Source organism: the organism of the source record quoted next, unplaced genomic scaffold (assembly GCF_019419815.1).
Source record: "Pyrus x bretschneideri cultivar Hongxiangsu unplaced genomic scaffold, Pyrus_bretschneideri_v1 Contig33, whole genome shotgun sequence".
NCBI lineage: Eukaryota > Viridiplantae > Streptophyta > Magnoliopsida > Rosales > Rosaceae > Pyrus > Pyrus x bretschneideri.
The window spans coordinates 1874846-1897446 of record NW_025999646.1 but is presented as its reverse complement, the minus strand read 5'-3'; the positions used below and the strand labels follow the sequence as shown (position 1 = coordinate 1897446).

The following is a 22601-nucleotide window of genomic DNA, read 5'->3' as shown; positions in this document are numbered from 1 at the left end:
ACTACATACTTGTTAATTATCCGTAAACCTGGACCATCATTCACTATAATTCGAGATTGTGATTGTGATTTGTAGAAATTATTGTAGGGCCTTATCAATAAAATGGCCGCGTTCTTCCTGTGGTGTGATGTTGCCGGCTTCGGGTCCCTTTCTCTTCTCTCTTTTTCCATCCTCTCTGGGAATCATCTACTGTCCATCTCTTTCAACCCAGCCAATATTTGAAAAATAATATTATTCATTTATTGACTAATTTACAAAACCTTGATTAAAATGTTGATGACAAAAAAAATCACATGCATTATATATCAATTTCAACCCAAGTGAGTGACAACCTTTGGAGTTTTCCTTTCCAGATGTATTCTATAAAATGATTCTTGATCACAAATCTCGAACCAGTCGCGAAAGACAAATTTATAATTACATGTATGCATGACACCACGTATTAATTATGATGGATATTAGGGTTGGTATTTAAGACGTTTAACATGGTTCAACTCGACTCTCTCTGAGGAAGTCATTCTGTTCACTGTTGGTGTCTTCTTTGCTCATGATCTCTGGCTCAAACTTGAGCAGCAATTTGGGGGTGTCTCGGATGCACATATTCATCAATTACGTTCGCGGCTTCAGAATATTCAGAAAGGCTCTCAGTCAATGTCTGATTATCTTCAGCAAATCAAGGAGAACTCTGATTCCCTTACTGCTGCTGGAGCCTCTATCACTAATTATGATCTCATTGTAGCAACTCTTGCTGGTCTTTTGGATGATTTTGAGTCATTCACTGATTCCTTTATTACTCCATCTTTCGTCCACTTCCTTGGATGAATTACATGGCTTGTTGCTTACTAAGGAGCTATCCATGGCGCGTCGCAAGAAAACTTCCTTCTCTGAGCCTTTTCAAGCGTTCTCTGTGCAAGCCCAACCGCCACTCTTTCCCACACCACCACAAGCTCTTGCTGCTCAGAATCATGGAACTCTGCCACTTCAACATTCATTCCAGTATAATTCTAACCGAGGAAGGCAAATATGTGGATCTCACAGTCATGAATCTATTGATTGCTTCGATCGAATGAATCCAGAGATCTCAGGCAAGGTTCCTCCAGCTAAACTTGCTACCATGTGTGCCCATTACACTGCTAAGCCATCACATTCTTGGCTCATTAACTCGGGTGTTACCTCACACATTACAAATGATATCTCCAATATCCAGTCTCCTACTTCCTACAATGGTGAAGACAAGGTGTACATTAGAGATGGTAAAGGTCTATCTATATATCATGTTGGCACATCTATTTTGCATACTCCTGCTCATTCCTTTAAATTGCAAAATGTTCTTCATGTGCCTCAAATGCAACATAGTCTACTTTCTGCCTATCAATTTATCAAAGATAATGATTGTTCATTAACCCTTGATATTCATGGATCCTCTGTCAAGGATCGTTTTATGGGGATGACACTTTTGCAGGGACAAGTTAAAGATGGTTTCTTTCTTCTTCAAAGTTCATTTTCTCCCTACAAAGCTACTTATTCCACTCATGCTGCACTAGTAAGTACTTCTGCCAATGTCAAAATTTGGCACAGCCGGCTTGGTCATCCATCTTCTATTATATTTCGTAAAGTTTTGTCAACAAATAAAGTTGTTATACAAGGCAAATCCTCTCTGGACTTCTTCTACAATGATTGTGCTCTAGCAAAGAATCACAAGCTTCCATTTGGTGCTCCTCGATCTGTGTTTAGTAGAAGTCTTGAATTGTTGCATTGTCATGTCTGGGGGCCATCTCATGTTGTTTCAGTGAGTGATTATAGGTATTATTTGCTTATGGTTGATGATTACAGCAAGTATAGCTGGTATTTTCCCTTAAAGTCTAAGTCTTCTGTTTTTTCAACATTTGTGGGGTACAAATCTTTGGGGTTGAAGCATTTCCACTGCAACTTATTGGATTAATCGGCTTCCTCTTAGTGGCTTATTGCAATCTCCTTGGAAACTTCTTTTTTGTACCCCTCTAAATTACTCTTGGCTTAAAATTTTTGGTTGTGGATGCTTTCCTTGGCTCAAGCCATACACTTCATCCAAGTTGGACAACAAGAGTAAACAGTGTGTCTTTTTAGGGTATAGTCTTTAACACAAGGGGTATCATTGTCTTGATCTGGTTACATAAAGAATCTATATATCAAGGCTTGTGCTATTTGATGAAACTAATTTTTTGTTTCATTTTATATGAACTGCCTCTACTGTTACACCAAGTTCTTCTAATGGTTCTTCATCAATGAATCCCAATGTCACTTTACAATTTACTATACCCATTGCTCTTTATGCACCTGTTTCATAGCCTACCACTTGCAATGTACCTGCTGCACATCATATTTCTCCTACATCTTCAGGTTCACAATTTGTCCCCTTGGATGCTTATCCTTACCTGCACCTCTTACAATCTCTCAACCTCCAATTTTACCTGCAACACCTAATATACATCCTATGATCGCCAGATCTAAGGCTGGAATCTCTAAACCAAAAGCCTACTCAACTACCAAGTATCTTTTACCTGAATATGTTGATTTTATCCCCACTACTTATCCTCAAGGTTTGAAACATGCTCATTGGAGATCTGCTATAAAGGATGAGTACAATGCCTTGCAGTCAACAGGTACTTGGTCATTAGTATAGTTTAAAACATATCAGAACATAGTTGGATGTAAGTGGGCTTTTCGAGTTAAGAAACATCCAGATGGGACTATTGATTGGTATAAAGCCCAGCTTGTGACCAAAGGCTTTCATCAGTAAGCTGGTTTGGATTACAAAGAAACATTTAGTCATGTAGCAAAGCCAGTAACAATTTGAGTTCTTCTTTCTTTAGCAGTTCAATACGATTAGTTTCTCAACCAAGTAGACATCAGTAATTCATTTCTGCATGAGGATCTTCAGGAAGATGTCTATATGCACCAACCACCTAGTTTCAGTGATCCTAACTACCCTAATCATGTCTGCAAACTTCGAAAATCCTTGTATGGCTTGAAACAAGCCCCTCGGGCCTGGTTTGACAAATTATTTGCAGTTCTCAAGTCTTTGGGATTTCATCAATCAGAATTTTCTTTATTTGTGCTCAAAGCACCTATTCTTATTATTGTCTTGGTGTATGTCGATGACATACTTATCACAGGTCCTAATCCTACAGCTTGTCAACAATTTATTCAGAAATTGGGCACAACCTTTCCTGTGAAGGAATTGGGACCCTTGCATTATTTCTTGGGTCTTGAGGTTCAAAGATCTTCTGCATGTATCTTCTTACATCAAAGTAAGTACCTTCTTGACTTGCTTCAAAAGACACATATGAAAAGTGCTAAACCGTGTCTTACTCTTATTTGTTCCTTCAAACTTGATTACACATGCCCTTTGTTAACTGATCCAAAAAAGTACAGGTCCATTCTAGGTGTGTTGCAATACATAACTTGAACACGACCTAATTTATCTTTTGCTGTAAATCAAGTCTGTCAATTTATGCATGCTCTACGAGAAACACATCTCCAAGCAGTCAAAAGAATTCTCCGATTTCACAAAGGCACAATGAGGCAAGGTTTGTGGTTCAAGAAAGGTGATATCCATCTCAGTGCTTACTCTGTCGCTGATTGGGCTGGATGTATATTTGATAGACGATCTACTAGTGTGCATTGTATATTTTTGGAGTTGAATCTTATTAACTGGAGTGCTAAGAAGCAACGAATGATTGCTCGTTCCTCAACAAAAGCAGAGTACAGATCGTTAGCCCACACGGCAGCTGAAATAACATGGATATGTAAAGTGGTCAAGGATATTGGTCTTCACCTTCCTCAAGTTCCTCATCTCTAGTGTGACAACATTTCTGCAATTTCACTTGCCTCTAATCCAATTTTTCATGCTCAAGCCAAGCATGTTGAACCTGATTATCAATTTATCCGAGAGTTGGTGCTAGCTAATCTTCTCAAAGTACAATATGTGTGCACTCAGGACCAACTAGCTGATATTCATAGTAAATCTTTGTCTAAATCCAGGTTCTTATACTTGCAATCCAAGCTTTCTCTTAGACTTATGGATGCATCCAAGTTCAACTTGAGGGGGTGTAAAGAGTTAAGTAAAGTTGGTTAGATGTTTGTCATAATTCTTGTGTAAATTGATAGATTAGACAAGGGCATAACTGTTGGAAATGTGCCCTAAAACCAATCATATGATGATACTTTACGGACATTTCAAACTAATGTAGTTTAAAGGGCAAAGATTATTGTTTGAGCCGTCTAATATAAATGTTATATGCTTAAACGATAAGTCCAAGGAATATGTGATTGGAAGAATGCGATCTAAAGAAGTTAGATTCATGAGACCATTCTTTCGTTGACACATCCTAAACGTTCCTGATCATAGGATTGTCAATTGGGCATTGACAGTCCGTTAAGATCAGTACATGCTATGTCTTCTCTCAGGGAGAGTGACTAGTCTCGAGTCATTGGTGTGTGTGACATCAAGACAAGTACGTAGGTGCTCAATAGAGAATGAGTTCACTGAACACGATCAACGAAGAGTTCTCATATTCATGTCACATGAGAACTCATGGTTGGGATAATGCAAATTAGTCTTTTGACCTGAGGCATCACAGTTGTCTTGTGGTTAGGTCCTTAATCTTTGATTATGTCAACGTCACTCTATCAGGGTGTCCACGGCATCGTTGGGGTTAAGCCACTTAGCCATGGAGGCAAGTGAATGCGCAACAAGGGATCTCTAACCTTCAAACTGTTTGAGGGAGAATACTCTATGATATGATTTAGAATCTCTGGTCAGAGTATGAATGAGATGTTGGAATGCGTTCCAGATCACATTCAAGGTAATCATATAAGTACAAGATTCACATTGGATAGTAGACATGAATAAACTATCAAACCAAACAATGTGGTCAAGAGTATTGTATTAGAGAAAGACCGTATTGCATTTGTAATCCTAAACTGAATAGGTTCTCCACCTCTTCTGATTAGCTTGGGTAACCATGACATGCTGCTAGGCGTCAACCATGGTTTGTGGAAGCCCTAAAAGTGTATTATCACTAACGGGAGAATTGAAAGTAAGTTTCAATTCACAATCGATTTGAAAGAGTTTGAATCGCCCACTGCCTCGCTAAAAGGAACCTAATGGATCGTACACCGTGTAAGGTAGAGATTGAAGATTCAACGGAGATGAGTAAGAATAATTAAATGGTTTAATTATTTATGGCAAGGATTAATTAATATGTTAATTAATCAAACGAATAAGTTCGTTAAAGACCTCGGGATAGTTTTGGACCTTAAGGCCCAATGGGCTTCGAACGTCAAGTCCATTGACTTAAGTTGTATGACAACTTAATGAATAATGATTCACAAAGGCCCAAATAGCCCAATAAATCCCCTTAAATTCGGCCATATAGAGGAGGGTAGTGAACTTGGCTTAATTGCAAGTTTGCCACTCCATTGTGAGGTGGTATAAAGACATCTTTATAGCCATTTCATCCTTAGGGTTTTCTAAGGGTTATTTTGGGGGAAAGGATGAGAACACAAGCTCTCTTTTCTCTCTAAAATTTCAGCCACCCTTGAGGAAAACATCTAGCAATCTTACTTCCTCAAGGTCACTCATTTCTTCTTCAATATACCTTGGTGTGGAGACTTAGAGGTTCTCAATTTTGGGAACTTGGAGAAACCTTTTCATCCATCCAAATCCATGGATCTAAGATGCAAGGAATGAAGGCCCTCTCTTTGGGTGATTAGCCTTTGCTTATGCAAAGAGGAATCTACAAAGGTATTGATTTCTCAACTCACTTTGTTTTGAGTTGAGTCTTGGTTCACCTATCTACTAGGCTTTGAATTTCATGGGTAAATGTTTTGTTTTAAGTGCATACAAGCATGATTCCGCCTTTAATTGTTAATTGCATGCTATTGATGTTGCTTAAATGAACATGTTTTTCACAAATTTTCCTTCAAGTGGTATCAAGAGCCTAAGTCTAGTAGTTGGTGAATCCTTTTGGGTTTTGTAGTTCATAGTTTATGATTTGAATGTTGTAATTGTTACAAGCTTTATTCTTGCTTCTTTGAATGTAAATTTTGTTAGAAAATTTGCCATCTCAAATGTTGTAGATGTAGTTCATATGAGCATGAATAATGGAACTAAAAGTTGGTGCCAAGTGTTTTGGGAAATTCGGCCAAATCCAAAGGGTGATTTTTTGGGTTCATGTTAGGCTTGTTAAAATGGTTTTAAAGTGCTTTTTGGAACCCCTAAGTACCCTAGGATATTAACCCTCTTTTGAGTTGTGAAAATTTGAGTTTTTGATGAAAGAAAACATCCATGGAGCTATTATGAGTTTTCATGTATGTTCTTCATATTTCTTGAAGTTCTTATCAAGAACAAAAAGTTTTGAAGTTTTGATTCAAAAGTTTTATGTTTTACATAAAGTTTTGATTATTAGTTGATGGGTGATGATTATGTCAAAGATATAATTTTGATTATTAGTTAATGGGTGATGATTATGTCAAAGATATAATTTTGAATATTAGTTGATGGATGATGTTTGTTGGTAAGAAATAATTAAATGTTTTTAATTATATCAAAGGTATATTTTCTTTTCAAACCATCCCCACCATCTTTAATCTCACCCACCAAAATCCACTTACAAAATTCTTTTTATCAAAAAACTCTATGTTACTATCCTATGGCCGGCCACCCCTCTAGTGGGGTGCTTTTGTGCAATTAAATAAAGTTTTGATACTTTTGTGTATTTGTATTTTGACCCAAAAGTTTGTGTTTTTGCAAAATGGCCCAAATAGAATGAGAACAAAAATTGTTTTGTCTCTTTAATGAGAATTGGATTTTCATTATATTTAGTTCCATTTAAATCAATTCTATGGATACAAAAACCAAATGAAAATGTTGCATTCAAGTTTAATTAGTTAAAGCGTTAATTAATTAAAGAAAGGGTGATTATGAACCTTAGCCTACGATAATTGAGCTATGTGAAAGGCCGTTTCAAATTTGTTTGAACCATGGGAATGTGTAGATTAAATTTTGGTTGTAATTTGATATGATCAATTGTTGTAAAAGAGCATAAGCTCTTCTTTACTTTAAAGTAATTTGATTTGATCAATTGTTGTAAAAGAGCATAAGCTCTTATTTACTTTGAAGTACTCCTTTCTTGTTTTATTCGATATGCATGAAATTGGAGTAGTTGGGTCCAACGCCCAATAAGACAACACGCCTTAATGTGATTAAACGCGTAACTAAAATCAATCACCATCCCTAGACCGAGATTCAACACTAGGCTCGTGTTTGAATCGAATCAAAGGTTCATAGTCATCCTAAGGCCCTAAGGCAACTATATAGTCCATCAATGAATGCAAACCTTATGTTAGTAGTATCATATACTCTTGCTTTAAAAACCGTTTTAAAAGCTTAGTGGGAGTATTATATACAACTAAATCAATCAAATGGACCAATAGTTGTAATAGGACCAAAATGTTTTAATTGGATTAAAATGTATGTTTATATGTGATGAGACCTAAAACCCTCAACAAACCAATATTAAGTTGATAAGCGAGAGATGCTTTGAATATCTCTTCGTGGCCTTCCACCGTGGTAGGCTCCAATCGTTTGTGACTTGTACACCGGCTTCACCCTATCATGGGGGAGTACAAAGTGCATGCTTACACTCAGGAGGAGTCTATACGCATATGATGAGGTGAGTGTAGGCAACGAGGATGGCCAATATCATATCATTGTGAGGTTATTCTTGAACCCCTTCATGAACTAAGCATGGTGGGAATAACTTAACTAAGTGCAATGGCGCCGATATCATATCATTGTGAGGCAACATTCTCTAGAGGCCAAATAAGATGGGTACTTGCATGAGATGCAAATGAGTAAGCGTACTCTCTCATTATTATTAATGCTAGCCGATATCGTATCATCGTGAGGTGGGCTTGGTAATAGTGAGCCTCCCATACCCTACTAAGAGTTTCCTCCAAAACTCTCGAATTCCGATGAGGGATATGGAATTTGCCAAAAATAGTGGGTGGTGCTATTTGATTTAAAGACCCGAATCAAATGGCTTAAAATCAATCAATTTATATTCATTATGTATTTGTTTACCAATATATTTGCAAACGCTATCCAAAACTTGACAAAGAAAAACCAAACGCTTTAATTTCCGGACTTAGTTCTACAATCCCATAGATTGTCTTTAATGGCTTGTAGATGTAACTAAGTAGTCTCATCCTCACAATCTTCCTATTGATAATGTATCAATGGAAGAACATGTTAGATAAGTCTACCATGAAGAGGACAATGCAAACTCTAGTGCTTGTCTCTTTGTTACACGAACAAGGAACTTGAGAAGTAAGCACAAGGGCATGGACACTTTATGTGCCATGATTCTTCACTTACAAAATGTTGTATGAAGAAATGAGAGTTGCCTTGAACAACTCTTGAAAGTTTGTTATTATGTTTAGAACATAATGGTTGGTTGACAAAAATAGTCCATTTATATGGACTTATGATGATTTTGAATCATTGAGTGTTGAAGTGTTAAACCACTTAATGAGACGGAAACTAGGCAAGGACTTCACCTTTGTGTCCCTATCCTAATGGTTCACTAAGTTTATTGTAAACTATATAGTGAACAATAACTGCACGCTCTCCAAATCGTTTGATGTGTATAACACATTTGAAATAAGTTTCAAGAGAGATAGTGGGAGTTTAGGGACCATGACTATTGTAATCAAAAGGGAAGTCAAATGAAGAAGGCAAAATAACTCCAAGGGAACAAACTTTCTTTATGAAAGGATGGACATTGGAAGGGGTATTTGCAAGAAATGTCTTGCAAGTGTCAAGAACACACCTTTCGAAGGTGTTGTAATATGTTCTTGAAATAGTTCAAAACAGTTGGTTCTTCTACTTGAATGCTTGATTCCGTATTAGTAACTATGTTTTACAATTGTTGTAAAAGTGTGCTAATAAGAAGTAGAAGATTAATGAGAGAAGAGAAAGTACTTCACATTCCAAACGTGAATCGAATATAGATCTCTGCGAAAGCGGATTGTACTTACTTCCTCATATGAACTACCAAAGAAATTGGAAAATACTAAAGATTGTCTTTACATTCCAATTTTAAGGAACTTAAATCCGTCACTATAGTAGAGATGGATGAATGTTTTGTTTGACAAAACATTGTTCTTTATTAATCAATAATTAGATTATTGTAATTTAATTGGTTATCTCTATAGTAGAGATGATGTGGTAGTTTAACTGTTTAGAATACGATGATGCTTAAAACCCAAAAGGTTGCAAGGTAGTGACTAATCCCAACTGAGTTGTGATACCTCTAAAACATAAGTTATGAGTTGGTCATAGATGGATGCTTTGGATCGTTAGATCCGGATCCAATACCTTCTTGTTAAAATTGTATAGAGGCGAAATGTTCGAATCTTTATTCTTTTGGAAAGAAGAAAGAATCACAAAGTTGTTGAGGTTAATTCACTTAGATGTTAGTGGCACTTGTCCACAACATAATACTACTCATGTTGTATGACATTCACCGAAGATCACTCTCGGTTGGACTATAGTTTATTTTGAATAAACACAAGTCCGAATACTTTGCGAAAGGTTTCAAAGAATTCAAGAAATGTAAGTAGATGAGTAAGACGTCTAAAGTATTTACCTCCTTAGATTTGATCCAAGGAAAAAGTAACACTTTAGATTAATTTCCTTGAAAAATATCAAGGAAAGTAGCATCGTAAGATAATGTATTTCTCCATTAGGAGAAGAATGAACATAAATAAGATTTAGTTCGTTGGACATTATCAATTACCCATATATATGATATATACTTCTAAGACATGTTAGTTGTAGAGATCCATCCATCATGGATCTTAGCAAGCTAGTGGGAGCTATAAGCGTCTTATGAGAAAAGATCAATTGTTTAATTTCTCATAAAGATGTAAATGAATCTTTTGTTTACTAGGTTTACAAAAGATTAGTGGGAGTTGATCATATTCCTAAATTAGAATATATATATACATGATATATATTAATTTTGAAAATAAAAGGAATTCTTCATCGTTAAAGTTATGACTTTAAACATTCTATAATGATAGAATGTATATGGGAGACATAGTCTATATACATGGGATGGAAATCTATAATGATAGATTTCAAGATATAATTGGATTATATCAATCCCTAAAATAGACAAGAGATGCTAGGAAGTTTCTCATATGATGATAAACTTCAATTAGAATGACAATTCTAGTGAGACTAGGAAGTTGTTCTTCTCAAAGGGAATGTACCCTTTGACTCCCAAAGAAATAAATGCGTAAATAGAATCCTTTATGCATATGCAGAAAGGTGATTTATGTATTTCATATTGTATGAAAACATTGATATAAGTCGTACCTAGAACGGTACAAGATGATATCAGTGCAAGCCCAGGATCAGAACCATGGCAACTGTCAAGTGAATCCTTAGGTATTTAAGAAATACTAAGGATGGATTCCTCAAGAATGAGGAAGAATTAGAGTAACGTAATGGAAGCGTAAATGTATTAGATTATGAATCTAATCCATCATAGAATATCTCTTCATTATGAATGAAGTAATAATGAGATATCTCTTTATTATGACTAAAGAGATATTTGGGTAGAAACGTTAAAAGTAAATGACTTTAATGTGTTCCATCATGTATGCAAAATATATTGCCATATAGAAGCTTACAACATTGTTGTTTGGATGGGAAAGTTCATTCATGAACTCTTCATTCGGTTCCAACCAGAAAGTGTATGACACTAATGGGGCGATAGCTCAAGCCAGGGAATCAAGGTCTCATCAAGGTCCGAACTCAAATGAGAGACTGAACCACATGATTGAGAATCATGTATAATGGTGACGTCGTTATTCTCAAGGTTGCTTCTATGGATAACATATAAATATCCATTGTTTAGGCCTACTACTCAGCCATTTATGAAATGAATTACAGAAGAGGTATCATCAATGATGACTAAGCTGATTGGCTCTAGTGCAAGTGGGAGATTGTTGGAAATGTGCCCTAAAACCAATCATATGATGATACTTTACGGACATTTCAAACTAATGTAGTTTAAAGGGCAAAGATTATTGTTTGAGCCGTCTAATATAAATGTTATATGCTTAAACGATAAGTCCAAGGAATATGTGATTGGAAGAATGCGATCTAAAGAAGTTAGATTCATGAGACCATTCTTTCGTTGACACATCCTAAACGTTCCTGATCATAGGATTGTCAATTGGGCATTGACAGTCCGTTAAGATCAGTACATGCTATGTCTTCTCTCAGGGAGAGTGACTAGTCTCGAGTCATTGGTGTGTGTGACATCAAGACAAGTACGTAGGTGCTCAATAGAGAATGAGTTCACTGAACACGATCAACGAAGAGTTCTCATATTCATGTCACATGAGAACTCATGGTTGGGATAATGCAAATTAGTCTTTTGACCTGAGGCATCACAGTTGTCTTGTGGTTAGGTCCTTAATCTTTGATTATGTCAACGTCACTCTATCAGGGTGTCCACGGCATCGTTGGGGTTAAGCCACTTAGCCATGGAGGCAAGTGAATGCGCAACAAGGGATCTCTAACCTTCAAACTGTTTGAGGGAGAATACTCTATGATATGATTTAGAATCTCTGGTCAGAGTATGAATGAGATGTTGGAATGCGTTCCAGATCACATTCAAGGTAATCATATAAGTACAAGATTCACATTGGATAGTAGACATGAATAAACTATCAAACCAAACAATGTGGTCAAGAGTATTGTATTAGAGAAAGACCGTATTGCATTTGTAATCCTAAACTGAATAGGTTCTCCACCTCTTCTGATTAGCTTGGGTAACCATGACATGCTGCTAGGCGTCAACCATGGTTTGTGGAAGCCCTAAAAGTGTATTATCACTAACGGGAGAATTGAAAGTAAGTTTCAATTCACAATCGATTTGAAAGAGTTTGAATCGCCCACTGCCTCGCTAAAAGGAACCTAATGGATCGTACACCGTGTAAGGTAGAGATTGAAGATTCAACGGAGATGAGTAAGAATAATTAAATGGTTTAATTATTTATGGCAAGGATTAATTAATATGTTAATTAATCAAACGAATAAGTTCGTTAAAGACCTCGGGATAGTTTTGGACCTTAAGGCCCAATGGGCTTCGAACGTCAAGTCCATTGACTTAAGTTGTATGACAACTTAATGAATAATGATTCACAAAGGCCCAAATAGCCCAATAAATCCCCTTAAATTCGGCCATATAGAGGAGGGTAGTGAACTTGGCTTAATTGCAAGTTTGCCACTCCATTGTGAGGTGGTATAAAGACATCTTTATAGCCATTTCATCCTTAGGGTTTTCTAAGGGTTATTTTGGGGGAAAGGATGAGAACACAAGCTCTCTTTTCTCTCTAAAATTTCAGCCACCCTTGAGGAAAACATCTAGCAATCTTACTTCCTCAAGGTCACTCATTTCTTCTTCAATATACCTTGGTGTGGAGACTTAGAGGTTCTCAATTTTGGGAACTTGGAGAAACCTTTTCATCCATCCAAATCCATGGATCTAAGATGCAAGGAATGAAGGCCCTCTCTTTGGGTGATTAGCCTTTGCTTATGCAAAGAGGAATCTACAAAGGTATTGATTTCTCAACTCACTTTGTTTTGAGTTGAGTCTTGGTTCACCTATCTACTAGGCTTTGAATTTCATGGGTAAATGTTTTGTTTTAAGTGCATACAAGCATGATTCCGCCTTTAATTGTTAATTGCATGCTATTGATGTTGCTTAAATGAACATGTTTTTCACAAATTTTCCTTCAATAACTATAATTGGTGTATTGCTTATATATACTGCAGCACCATTGTAATTTTAATTCAGAAACTGTGTGTTCTTAGAATTCTACACAACTCACTCTTTGTAATTTGTGGTCTACTGTCGCTTTTTGGGTTGTTGTAAATGCATCTTATACGATGATTAACGTAAGTGTACATGTTGTGGCTACAAGCCATTTGATTACTAAATTTTCATGTCACAAGAGTTGCTTTTAATTAACTGTAGCCGACCGTCCCATAAGCGCAAAGTAATTTTAACTAGCATATTTTTACGAAACTAATGTGTTACGACTTCGAAGATAAGAAAATCCTAAAGTACTCATGTTGTCATATTGTTTATTTTAGTTTTAAAGTTAACTAGTGGTTCAATACCATGTTTATTCTTAATGAGTGTGAAAATGAAGTGGTAATAAAAAATTCTTATAAACCAGAAGCACAATTACTTCTGGAACTTGTATTAGATTAGACAAAACAATATTAAAACCAAAAAATTAGGAGAAATCAAAGTCTATGGACTCACTCGTGGCACCAAGTATTTTGATTAGTCGATCAAACACTGCTTTGAGCATTTTGTGACGCAGCCAGCTGATGCGTAGGTGGAGTTCAATAGGCAGCAGCAGGAGGTCGCTTTAAGTATAAAAGTAAACAAAGATTGCAAAATCTAGCTAAAAGCTTGATTAGCAATTGTTAATTAATTAAATTAAGAATTTGGAACAAGAAGGGAAAAGGAGAGAAAGATGGTTGGATTAGAGTAAAGAAAGTGGATGAGACGGCCATTAATTAAGCATTAAGCATTAGCATTATATTGTTGGTCAATGTTTTCCTTTTTCACAGCTTCCTTTTAGGGCGGCGGCTTTGGTTGAAAAAAATATATGCATAATTCTGCATATCTATCTCTATATATATATATATATATATATAGGTAGCCTATCATGGTGTGTGTGTCCCTTTGGTCCACATCATTCAAATTTTCAAAATGTATTGTCGTTTTGATGTGTAGCACAACCAGAGTTTAAATATTCACGAAATTATTGATATTTTATTGAAATATTTAAAAAATTAAGGATTGATATGAAAAGAGGATGAAATGGAAAATTCACTCTTTATCAGTGAGTTATAGGAATATCAATGAATATCGATGATTTTAACGATTCACTACGAAACTTTTCCAAAACCAATTGTAGGTTTCGAATCTTTGAATTTTTTTCGAATTTTTTCTCTAATTTCGACTAATTTTGAAGGAGTTAATACCCACCCCAATGCAATTTTTTGTCGAAGGCAATCGATATTTCTAGCTATATTGAGTTTAATCTAATAAGTTTCAAGTTCAAAACTCCCTCCATGTGCATCAACAATTAAAAATCGTGCGTGCTTTGATAATTATTGACCTTCTCTCTGCTCAAGCTTCTATATATTAGAAGACTGATGTTTAGATTTTTTTTTTTTCTTAATGCATTTTGTAACCGACTTTTAAATTTAATGGTCGGAAACATTTAATATATCATCTTATATTCCGAATGCTAAATGAAATTGTTATTAGCATTCCAAAAATCTCATGTGATACTTCAAACTTTCTATAATTAGAAGAAGAAAAAATACACTTATGATGAGTGTATAATGAAATTTTTGAAATGCTAATAACAGTTTTCATGTTAAAATCTCTAAATGTAAGTTCGGGGATTAAAAAATAAAAAAAAAATAAAAGGGGAAATAAAGAAGAGTAAATACAACACGCAAAGGAGCTGCAGGTACAGGTGGAGCAGCAGACCACCTCACTTTAGTTAATTACTTGAATATATATTTTCACCTAATTCCGACGTCATCACTGGCATCATCACCACTGAGCACCCATGAGCTGCTCCCTCCTCCAACTTCTGCACAAACTGTACGCTGCATCTGTTGTCATTGCATGGCCACACCTACCCCCAGCCGTCAAGGGTATGATTTTCTCTTCTCTTTTTTGACATTTTCTTTTCTTTCCTCTTATTTGAATGATTACGAATAAATTACGTTAATGTCTTATATTAAATTACAGAACGAGAAAGATAAAATAAAGAAGGTAAGAGCAAGAGAATGAAAGAAATAGAAAGAGGAGAAAAAAGATTTCTAGTCCGGCCGTCAATTCGTACACTGACCGATTTGACACTTCCCAATTGGTCACCACCTCCCTTTCTGTGCCTCCCCTTCTTTTTTTTATCTTTTTTTTTTTTTTACTTTTTGTTGAGTTTTATAATTATCCTGGGCGTGGGACCCATTTCGCGCGTACGTGTCGGCTACTCTGCGCAGGCAGTGGCTAGTCTTCAAGGTGTGGCGGGTCCGTAATCCAACAGAATCTTGTCGGAACCGAAGGCGTCACGGCCGTCTCTCCCAACTCCAACGTTTAGTTACGTTGCGCAGCCAACACCACACTCGTAATTAATCGATAAATTAAGAAAAAAAAATAATAATTAAAAATTGAGTAATGCTTTTAGAGAAATTTTTAAATGTGCCCGACATAAACGATGCATTTTTACATGCTATAGCTTTGGCAGATCGTTTAGCCCCATTCATCTTCAGCGTAAGAGCACTCGATCAGTGAGTTATTACACACTCTTTTAAGATGGTTGCTTCTAAGCAAACCTCCTAGCTGTCTCTGCCGTCCTAACTCTTTTATCATTGAGAGGTCATTTAGGGGCCTTAGTTGGTGATCCACACTGTTTTTCTCTCGACAATAGGGGGTTTTCCACTTCAGTATAATGTTTACAGAGTAGATTGCAGTGAACATAGGTCATTTAGGGGCCTGAGTTGGTGATCCAGGCTGTTTTTCTCTTGACAATAGGGGGTTTTTCACTTCAGTATAATGTTTACGGAGTAGATTGTAGTGAACATAAATAACGCCTTACATGTAGAAAGTCAAGCATTGTGGCACGTCGATGCATCATTCTATGTGACTCATGTGCTAATTATAAGAAATGACATGATGATGATGATGATGATGATGCAGCAAGGAGGTTTTTGTCATTTTGATAGTGAGGGTGGTGACGTGGCAAAATTAGCAAATCGCATCATGATGGACTAGTGAGAGAGGGAGTGGCGGAGGGAGGGAGGGGCTGCCGAGTAAAAAGATGGTTGTGTTTGGCATGTCGTTTTCTACTTCCTTTTTTAATAAGCTCCGAATCCATTTCAAAATTGTCAATAAAAGTATTACATAAATAGACCAACGATTGACAACTCACAAAAATTGAAACAAAAAATAAGTGAAAAAATAAATGGAAATAAAGAGGGGCTTAGGTTAGAACAACAAAACGTATCTAGATAATTAGCAAACTTGGTTAAAGCACATTTAAGTTTGAATTTTTTTTTCTGTAATTTAAATAAATTTAATGTAATTTTCCTCAAGTATTAGAACTGGAAACAAAAAAACTATACATAGAAGTAAAACACTCTATGACATGAATACATCGCTATGGTAAATTCACATGACAACAGTTTATATATTATTATGTAAAATAACATGTGAAATGTTAAGAAAACTCATTTAAAATTAGAACTCTTAATAGATTCTCTGCCACTTTATATTTTAAAATATTTTTTTATAATATTAATATTGATTTGACACATAATCGATGTGTGGTGCATCACGCCAAACTTTATTATTGACACAAAACATTGACGATGGGAGTCTTGCTTTCAAAGAAGTTGTAGAAGGAAAATGAATTGAGAGTCCATTTGTGGGCATAGAGTTGCAGAGTGGGTCATGGCCGTGCGTTTCTTATATGAGATTATATTCAAACATTCTAAATTACTTCTTTTACATATTTTTAATTTTTTAATATTTTTCTATCAAGTATTAATGATGTGTAAAAAATATTAAAATATTAAAAAATTAAAAAAATGCGAGAGAAATAATTTAGAATGTGAATATAATTTCTCTTCCTATAATATAACACCACAACAATTCCACGATGGTGACATTTTATTTTTTTGTTTCTTTCTTTTTCATTACCCGCTTATTCTGTGGTCCCCAACCCTCGGTCCAAGACTCGGTCAGACAAAACTCATGGAGAGGAAAAGCAAAGCTAAATACTTTTGGGGACTATTCGGATGAGGATGACTTATATGAAATAAGTTTATTGTTACGTAGTGATTTTTTTAATAATACTTTGACATGTGTATACTTTTCTTAAATGGAAAGGTCTCGTGGCGGTAAACTCGTTATGTAAGTTGTTCACAACAGGTGGGGTTCTCTTCTAACTAATCTCACTAGTCATAAATCCAAGTCTACTCAAAATAATTTAATGCTCAAAATCGTTCATTCTATAGATCATTATTCATGCATTATTCACAAAATTTCACCCAATGTTCATCTGTTTCTTGAAGAAAGATTGTTAAACAATGAAACGATTATTGATTGGAGTAAAATTTTTATGCAATGAACATTGAATAATGACATAAAATGTTGTGTTTGACGATGCAAAACATGGTAACGTAGATCTAAACGAGTGGTTAGCGCCCTATAACTTACTAATCAATTAGCGCTCGAATGATGTTTAGAATGGAGTGGATAATCAGACCACGTGACCGTTAGACCGCACACACAAAACAATACTTTGTATTTTGGTCATACCATCGCATGTTTATGCATGTATACACAGGCGTCCAGATTAAAGAATTCCTTCCGACATTGACAAAAGCTTCCAGCGCTACAAAAGCATTCCATGTTTCTAGTAGGGTATTTTCAAGTGCCACAAAAGCTTTACGGAAAATTGCATCTTCGATCCTGATGCTACAAAAGGCTGTCATTTGTAGGGTATTTTCGTTCATATATAGATTAACTGCAAGTGCTTAACTTTGCTAGGGATTTCCTGCGTCACTTGAACGAAGACGAGCCCCCAAGTTGAATTCCTCAGCTACATCCTCCACAGACTTGCATCTGTTCCAGAGACAATAAACCGTAAACAGACACAAAAGTACACGTTAGCGAGAACCTTTCAAGCACAATTTTTCCTTCCTCGTATTGTTGGCTTTCGTCGTGAGCAATTACCTAATAAAATTCACCATCTGCATAACAGGGTGTTTTGTTCAAGAAAACATGTTCATTTGTGTGTTTTTTTTCTCTTTGTTTACGAGTGACACTCTAGTCCTCTTACTCATCCAAAACTAGGAGGCAGAAAACAAGGAAGCAGAGAGACGAAGAAAGCATACATATTTCCAGTCAAGACTCTGTCCGCAGCAGCAACAAAAGATAACCTCTACAGTATACAGACCAGAGATCGTTAGCGTCTCTTCCTCAGGACCGAGGCGTTATGTTCACCCTGTACACAAATTTCATAGGACAGACAAGAAGAATGAGAACGAAAGAAATGTCCATTAACATTTGCTCAAGGTCCATGGAAGATAATGTAGCATCCTTAATTTTTTAGGATAAGAAGAGCAAATGCGATTGAATCAGATTTTATATTCTGGTGACCAGAAATGAAATAGCAAGCTAGAGTCAAATCGTTAAACACAAAAAATTTGAGTCTCTGCATGCAGAAATGAAATAGCAAGGATGAACATAAACACCTCAAAATATTGAGAATAAGCTACTCGACATAGAAATAATAAAATAAAACTTTATAGTTTGGCCAAAAGTTCAGATTTCCTCACAAAATACGAAATCTAACTTAATATTTCCTCAATTACTTCAAGCATAAACAAGTAATTAAATATCTAGGTGTATATATTCCTACCGTATTCATGGCACTAAGTGGTTTTGTCCTCTCAAAGAACCAACAATTGACCTAGCTCTTACTTATAGCCATTACAATCTTGTTGAATGCTGCGATGCATTTCAAACAACTACTGAATATGTGGTACCGTCGCATACACAATCTAGTCCTTCCAAAACCCCAACTCAGGAAATCCCAATCCACTTATGCTCATATCAACCATTCCCAACCAGCCAATTCCCACTAAATACCAAAAATACAATTTCTAAAACCTTTTTCTAAAATCAAATACAAACTAACAAACCCATTTCAAATTCTCCCAAAGGAAACAAGTTTTCAATCTTTTGTTTCCATCATATCACCAATTAAGCCTATATAACTTGTAGTTATGCTTATATCATTCTAAAAGTCTCACAATAAAAATATAAAAAGATGCAAACTTGAGAGAGAGAGAGAGAGTACCCGAGAGAGGACATCATTGGCAAGGGCAAGAGCGCTGTCACAGAATCTGCATCTATAAGTTCTGCCATCCATTCTTTATTTTCTGGGATAAGATGTAGCTTTTCCTTGTCATGTGAAAGAAGAATATACAATAGCAAAATAACCGCGTTCTTCATATAAGGTGATGTTGCCGGCTTTGGGTCTCTCTTTCCCTCCCTCTCTCTCAAGCCAACCAATATTTGAAAACTAATATTATTTATTTATATACAAAACCTTGATTAGAATGTTAATGATAAAAAATTCACAAGCAATCAGTATCAAGCCTAGTGAGACAACCCTTGGCCTTTAGATCTTTTTTCAATAGGTGATTCTTGATCACAATTCTCAAACCAGCCAGGAAAGACAAATTTATAACATACCATCACGTTACGTATTGGATTGATGGATTAGGGTTAAGACATTTAGTTGGAAAAAAAAAAAAAAAAAACCTCAAAGTGTAATACAGAATTCATTAGAGGATGCACATAAAAAGATCAAGAAAAACTCCTGAAATTGTCTGTAATGATAAAGAAGATAACTGTATAGCATCCAGCTCTTATTATTTGTATAAGTGCTTAACTTTGCTAGGGACTCTCTGCATCACTTGAACCAAGACGAGCGTCCAAGTTGAATAACTCAGCTACATCCTCCACTATCCTCCATCTGCTATTGAGACGGGCACGTTTAGTTCAATAGAAACCATAAATAGAGACAAAAGTAAAAGATAGCAAGTACCTTTCAAGCACAAACTTTCCTTCCTTGTATTTTTGGGTTTGGTCGTGTGCAATTACCTAATAAAATTCACCATCAGTATTACATAAGATTGTTTTATGTTCAAAATAAAGGTGGTATTCAGTCCACAAACAGCACTTTACTAACATTGATTAAATACCACATGTAAACTTTGCCACAAATAATCTTACTAGTTCAAAGGCAGAGTGGTCCAGGTCTAAAAGTAAATTGATAGCAGAGACATAAGAGTGCAATTTAAGTACTTGATTTAAAAATATATAGGCTAGCTAAACGTGACACTGTCTAGTCCTGCTACTACCTACTCGTGCTAACAACAAAGCGGAAAACATTCAAGCAGAAAGATGAAGAAAGCATACATATTTCCAGCCAAGAATCTGCCCGCAGCAGCAACAAAATATATCTTCTACAGTATGCAAACCAGAGAGCATTAGCCTCTCTTCCTCAGGACCAAGCGTTATGTTCACCCTGGATAAGGTTTTCATAGGTCAGATGAGAAGAATGAGGATGAAGGAAAAGCCAATCAACATTTACTCATGGCACTTGAAGTTGAAGATAATATAACATCATTATTTTTATTAGAACAAATGCAGCAGCATCAAATTTATATTATTGTGACCAAAAGGTTGAGAATGGCTAGTATGCACAGTGGTATCCTCCAACTACTGCTTAACATATGACGAATTTTAACAATCAGCAAACTTACAATTTAGAGAGTAAGCGATTCCTATAAAGAAATTAACGCAATATGGCCATTCAAGAATGAATTAGTTCACTAAAGGATATTTGTTCATTGTCTGGCAATATGTCGGCCAGAAAATGACATGTAAATATGGAAGGCAACTAAAAGCAAAGGCTATAATAGCAAAGAACTTACACATTGCTGAACAGATATGCCCTTCTTCGACCGCAGTTGAAATTCTAATCAAATTACAACAAACTAAAGTCAAATTGTTAAACACTAAAGCATATTACATTGGCTCTCTGCACACATAATGAAAAAGCAACAATGAAACTAAAAGTCCCAAAATATTGAGAATAAGCTCCATGATATATAAGTAACAGAATAAAAATTGAACACAGTTCTATGTATTCTTCGAAAAGGAAAACATTACTTAAGATCCATATCTAATGTATCACTTGTCACTCTTCACAACAACAAAAGTTAATAGTTCGGCCGCAGTCTAGTGGCGAAATGTTTAGTTTCTCCATGTATCTATGTGTGTATACATTCTAGTCCTTACCATGGCACTAAGTGGTTTTCTCCCCCCACTTGACCTGGATTTTTCAGCTTTTACAATCTGTAATATGCAAAAAATCTCAAATCTCTAAAATAATTATTATATGCAAATCAATCTCAAACCTCACAAAAACGATATTATACTTACTCCTGACTGAGTTTATTAATTTGGCTCGGTTTTCTTCGGGTTTTTTGGCCTCAGTTCGGTGCGGTTTCTCAGTTCTTCGGTTTTTTTGCCCACCCCTACCGCACCCAATCTAGTCCTTTTACATGTGTCTTTTCTCAGTTCACAAAGCTTCTTCACCAAGAAATACCCCATATTCTCTGAAAAAAGGCCTTAATCCCAATTCCCAACCCAGAAAAACAATGCTACATAGAATCTAGTCCATGCAGGACCTGAAAACTCAATTTCTAAAACCCTTTTTCTAAAATCAATACAAACCCATTTCAAATTCCATCAAAAGGAAACAAATTTTCAATCTTTTCCTCCATTCTATCACAAATGAATCCTATTTTACTTGTAATCATGCTTATAGCAATCTACAGACCTCATAATATATAAAAAGATGCAAACTTTAGAGAGAGAGAGTACCCGAGAGAGGACATCACCGGCAAGGGCAAGCGCGCTGTCACAGAATCTACATCTGTAAGTTCTGCCATCCAATTCAATCAGAAAAATTCTCCCCATTTGAAATTTTGATCTAATTCTAACATAAACCCTAACCCTATCACTCTAACAGTGTCTCCCAAATTATTCACTAACAATTATTTTAACAATTTCATCCCCAATTTTGTTAATTTACTCAAACAAATCAGATCCCAATTCGAATTTCGCAAACTGGGAGTGTTCCCGTTTCAAACAAGTGGTGGCGAATACGGTGCGTCCAAATTTCCAATCTTTTTCTTTCCCTCGGATTTGCATCCTCTCCGGATCCAAAGGATCTGAGCCCGCAGATCAAATGATCCGGACCATCCAAATTTAATCAAATGGCTAAAATTATTATAACTTTAAATGGGCCCCCTATATATAGCCGTTGAATCAAATTTCGACGATCCTGATCACTTGATCCGCAGACTCAAGATCAAGTGGATCCGGAGAGGATCCAAAGTGCTTTCCCTCCTCCTGTTTCAAACATGTAGTGGCGTGTTCATTGCATATACAATCAGGTGACGTGCCGTTCTTTGGTAGATGACACGCCGTTCCTCACGAATTTTTTTTTTTGTGTGCGGCACACATGACTCGGCACAACTTCGTAATTATAATCTGTTGATTTTTTTTCGTTGAAATTCACAATTAATTATATAATTATGCTTATTTAATCGAATCGTGCGTCTTTCACATTAAAAAATCTCTCGTTCTGCACCATACCACCTCTTCTCAAACTTTTTTGTCCTTAATTAAAATCAACTCGTTACAAATTGTGTTGTTTGGATTTTAAAAAAATAAAGCAAATTATGTTGTTTGGTAACAATCATCTCACTATGATGGATGACTTAGAAAAGAAATGATCTTTCTATTATTTGTTAAGCAGATATGATCCTTTTTATTTTTTATTTTACCAAA

The 22601-nt window shown here is 35.8% G+C and overlaps 1 protein-coding gene across 8 annotated transcripts; it reads right to left on the bottom strand.

Annotated features, from left to right (window-relative positions):
• Nucleotides 1-17452: 17452 nt before the first annotated feature.
• LOC103944177 (protein yippee-like At5g53940) lies at nt 17453-21763 on the bottom strand. Of its 8 annotated transcripts, none has more exons than XM_048591407.1 (9): nt 21630-21762; nt 21042-21098; nt 20675-20718; nt 20157-20265; nt 19783-19838; nt 19628-19713; nt 19030-19111; nt 18062-18171; nt 17453-17917 (listed from the first exon to the last, which is right to left on the bottom strand). In XM_048591407.1, the coding sequence occupies exons 1-6, from the start codon at nt 21723-21725 to the stop codon at nt 19632-19634; spliced, it is 444 nt and encodes a 147-aa protein (XP_048447364.1). In that variant the 5' UTR covers nt 21726-21762; the 3' UTR covers nt 17453-17917; nt 18062-18171; nt 19030-19111; nt 19628-19631. The 8 variants fall into 8 exon arrangements, with proteins under 8 accessions (XP_048447364.1, XP_048447366.1, XP_048447361.1 ...); XM_048591409.1 differs by having other exon boundaries at nt 19628-19710; XM_048591404.1 differs by having other exon boundaries at nt 19030-19713.
• Nucleotides 21764-22601: the final 838 nt, after the last annotated feature.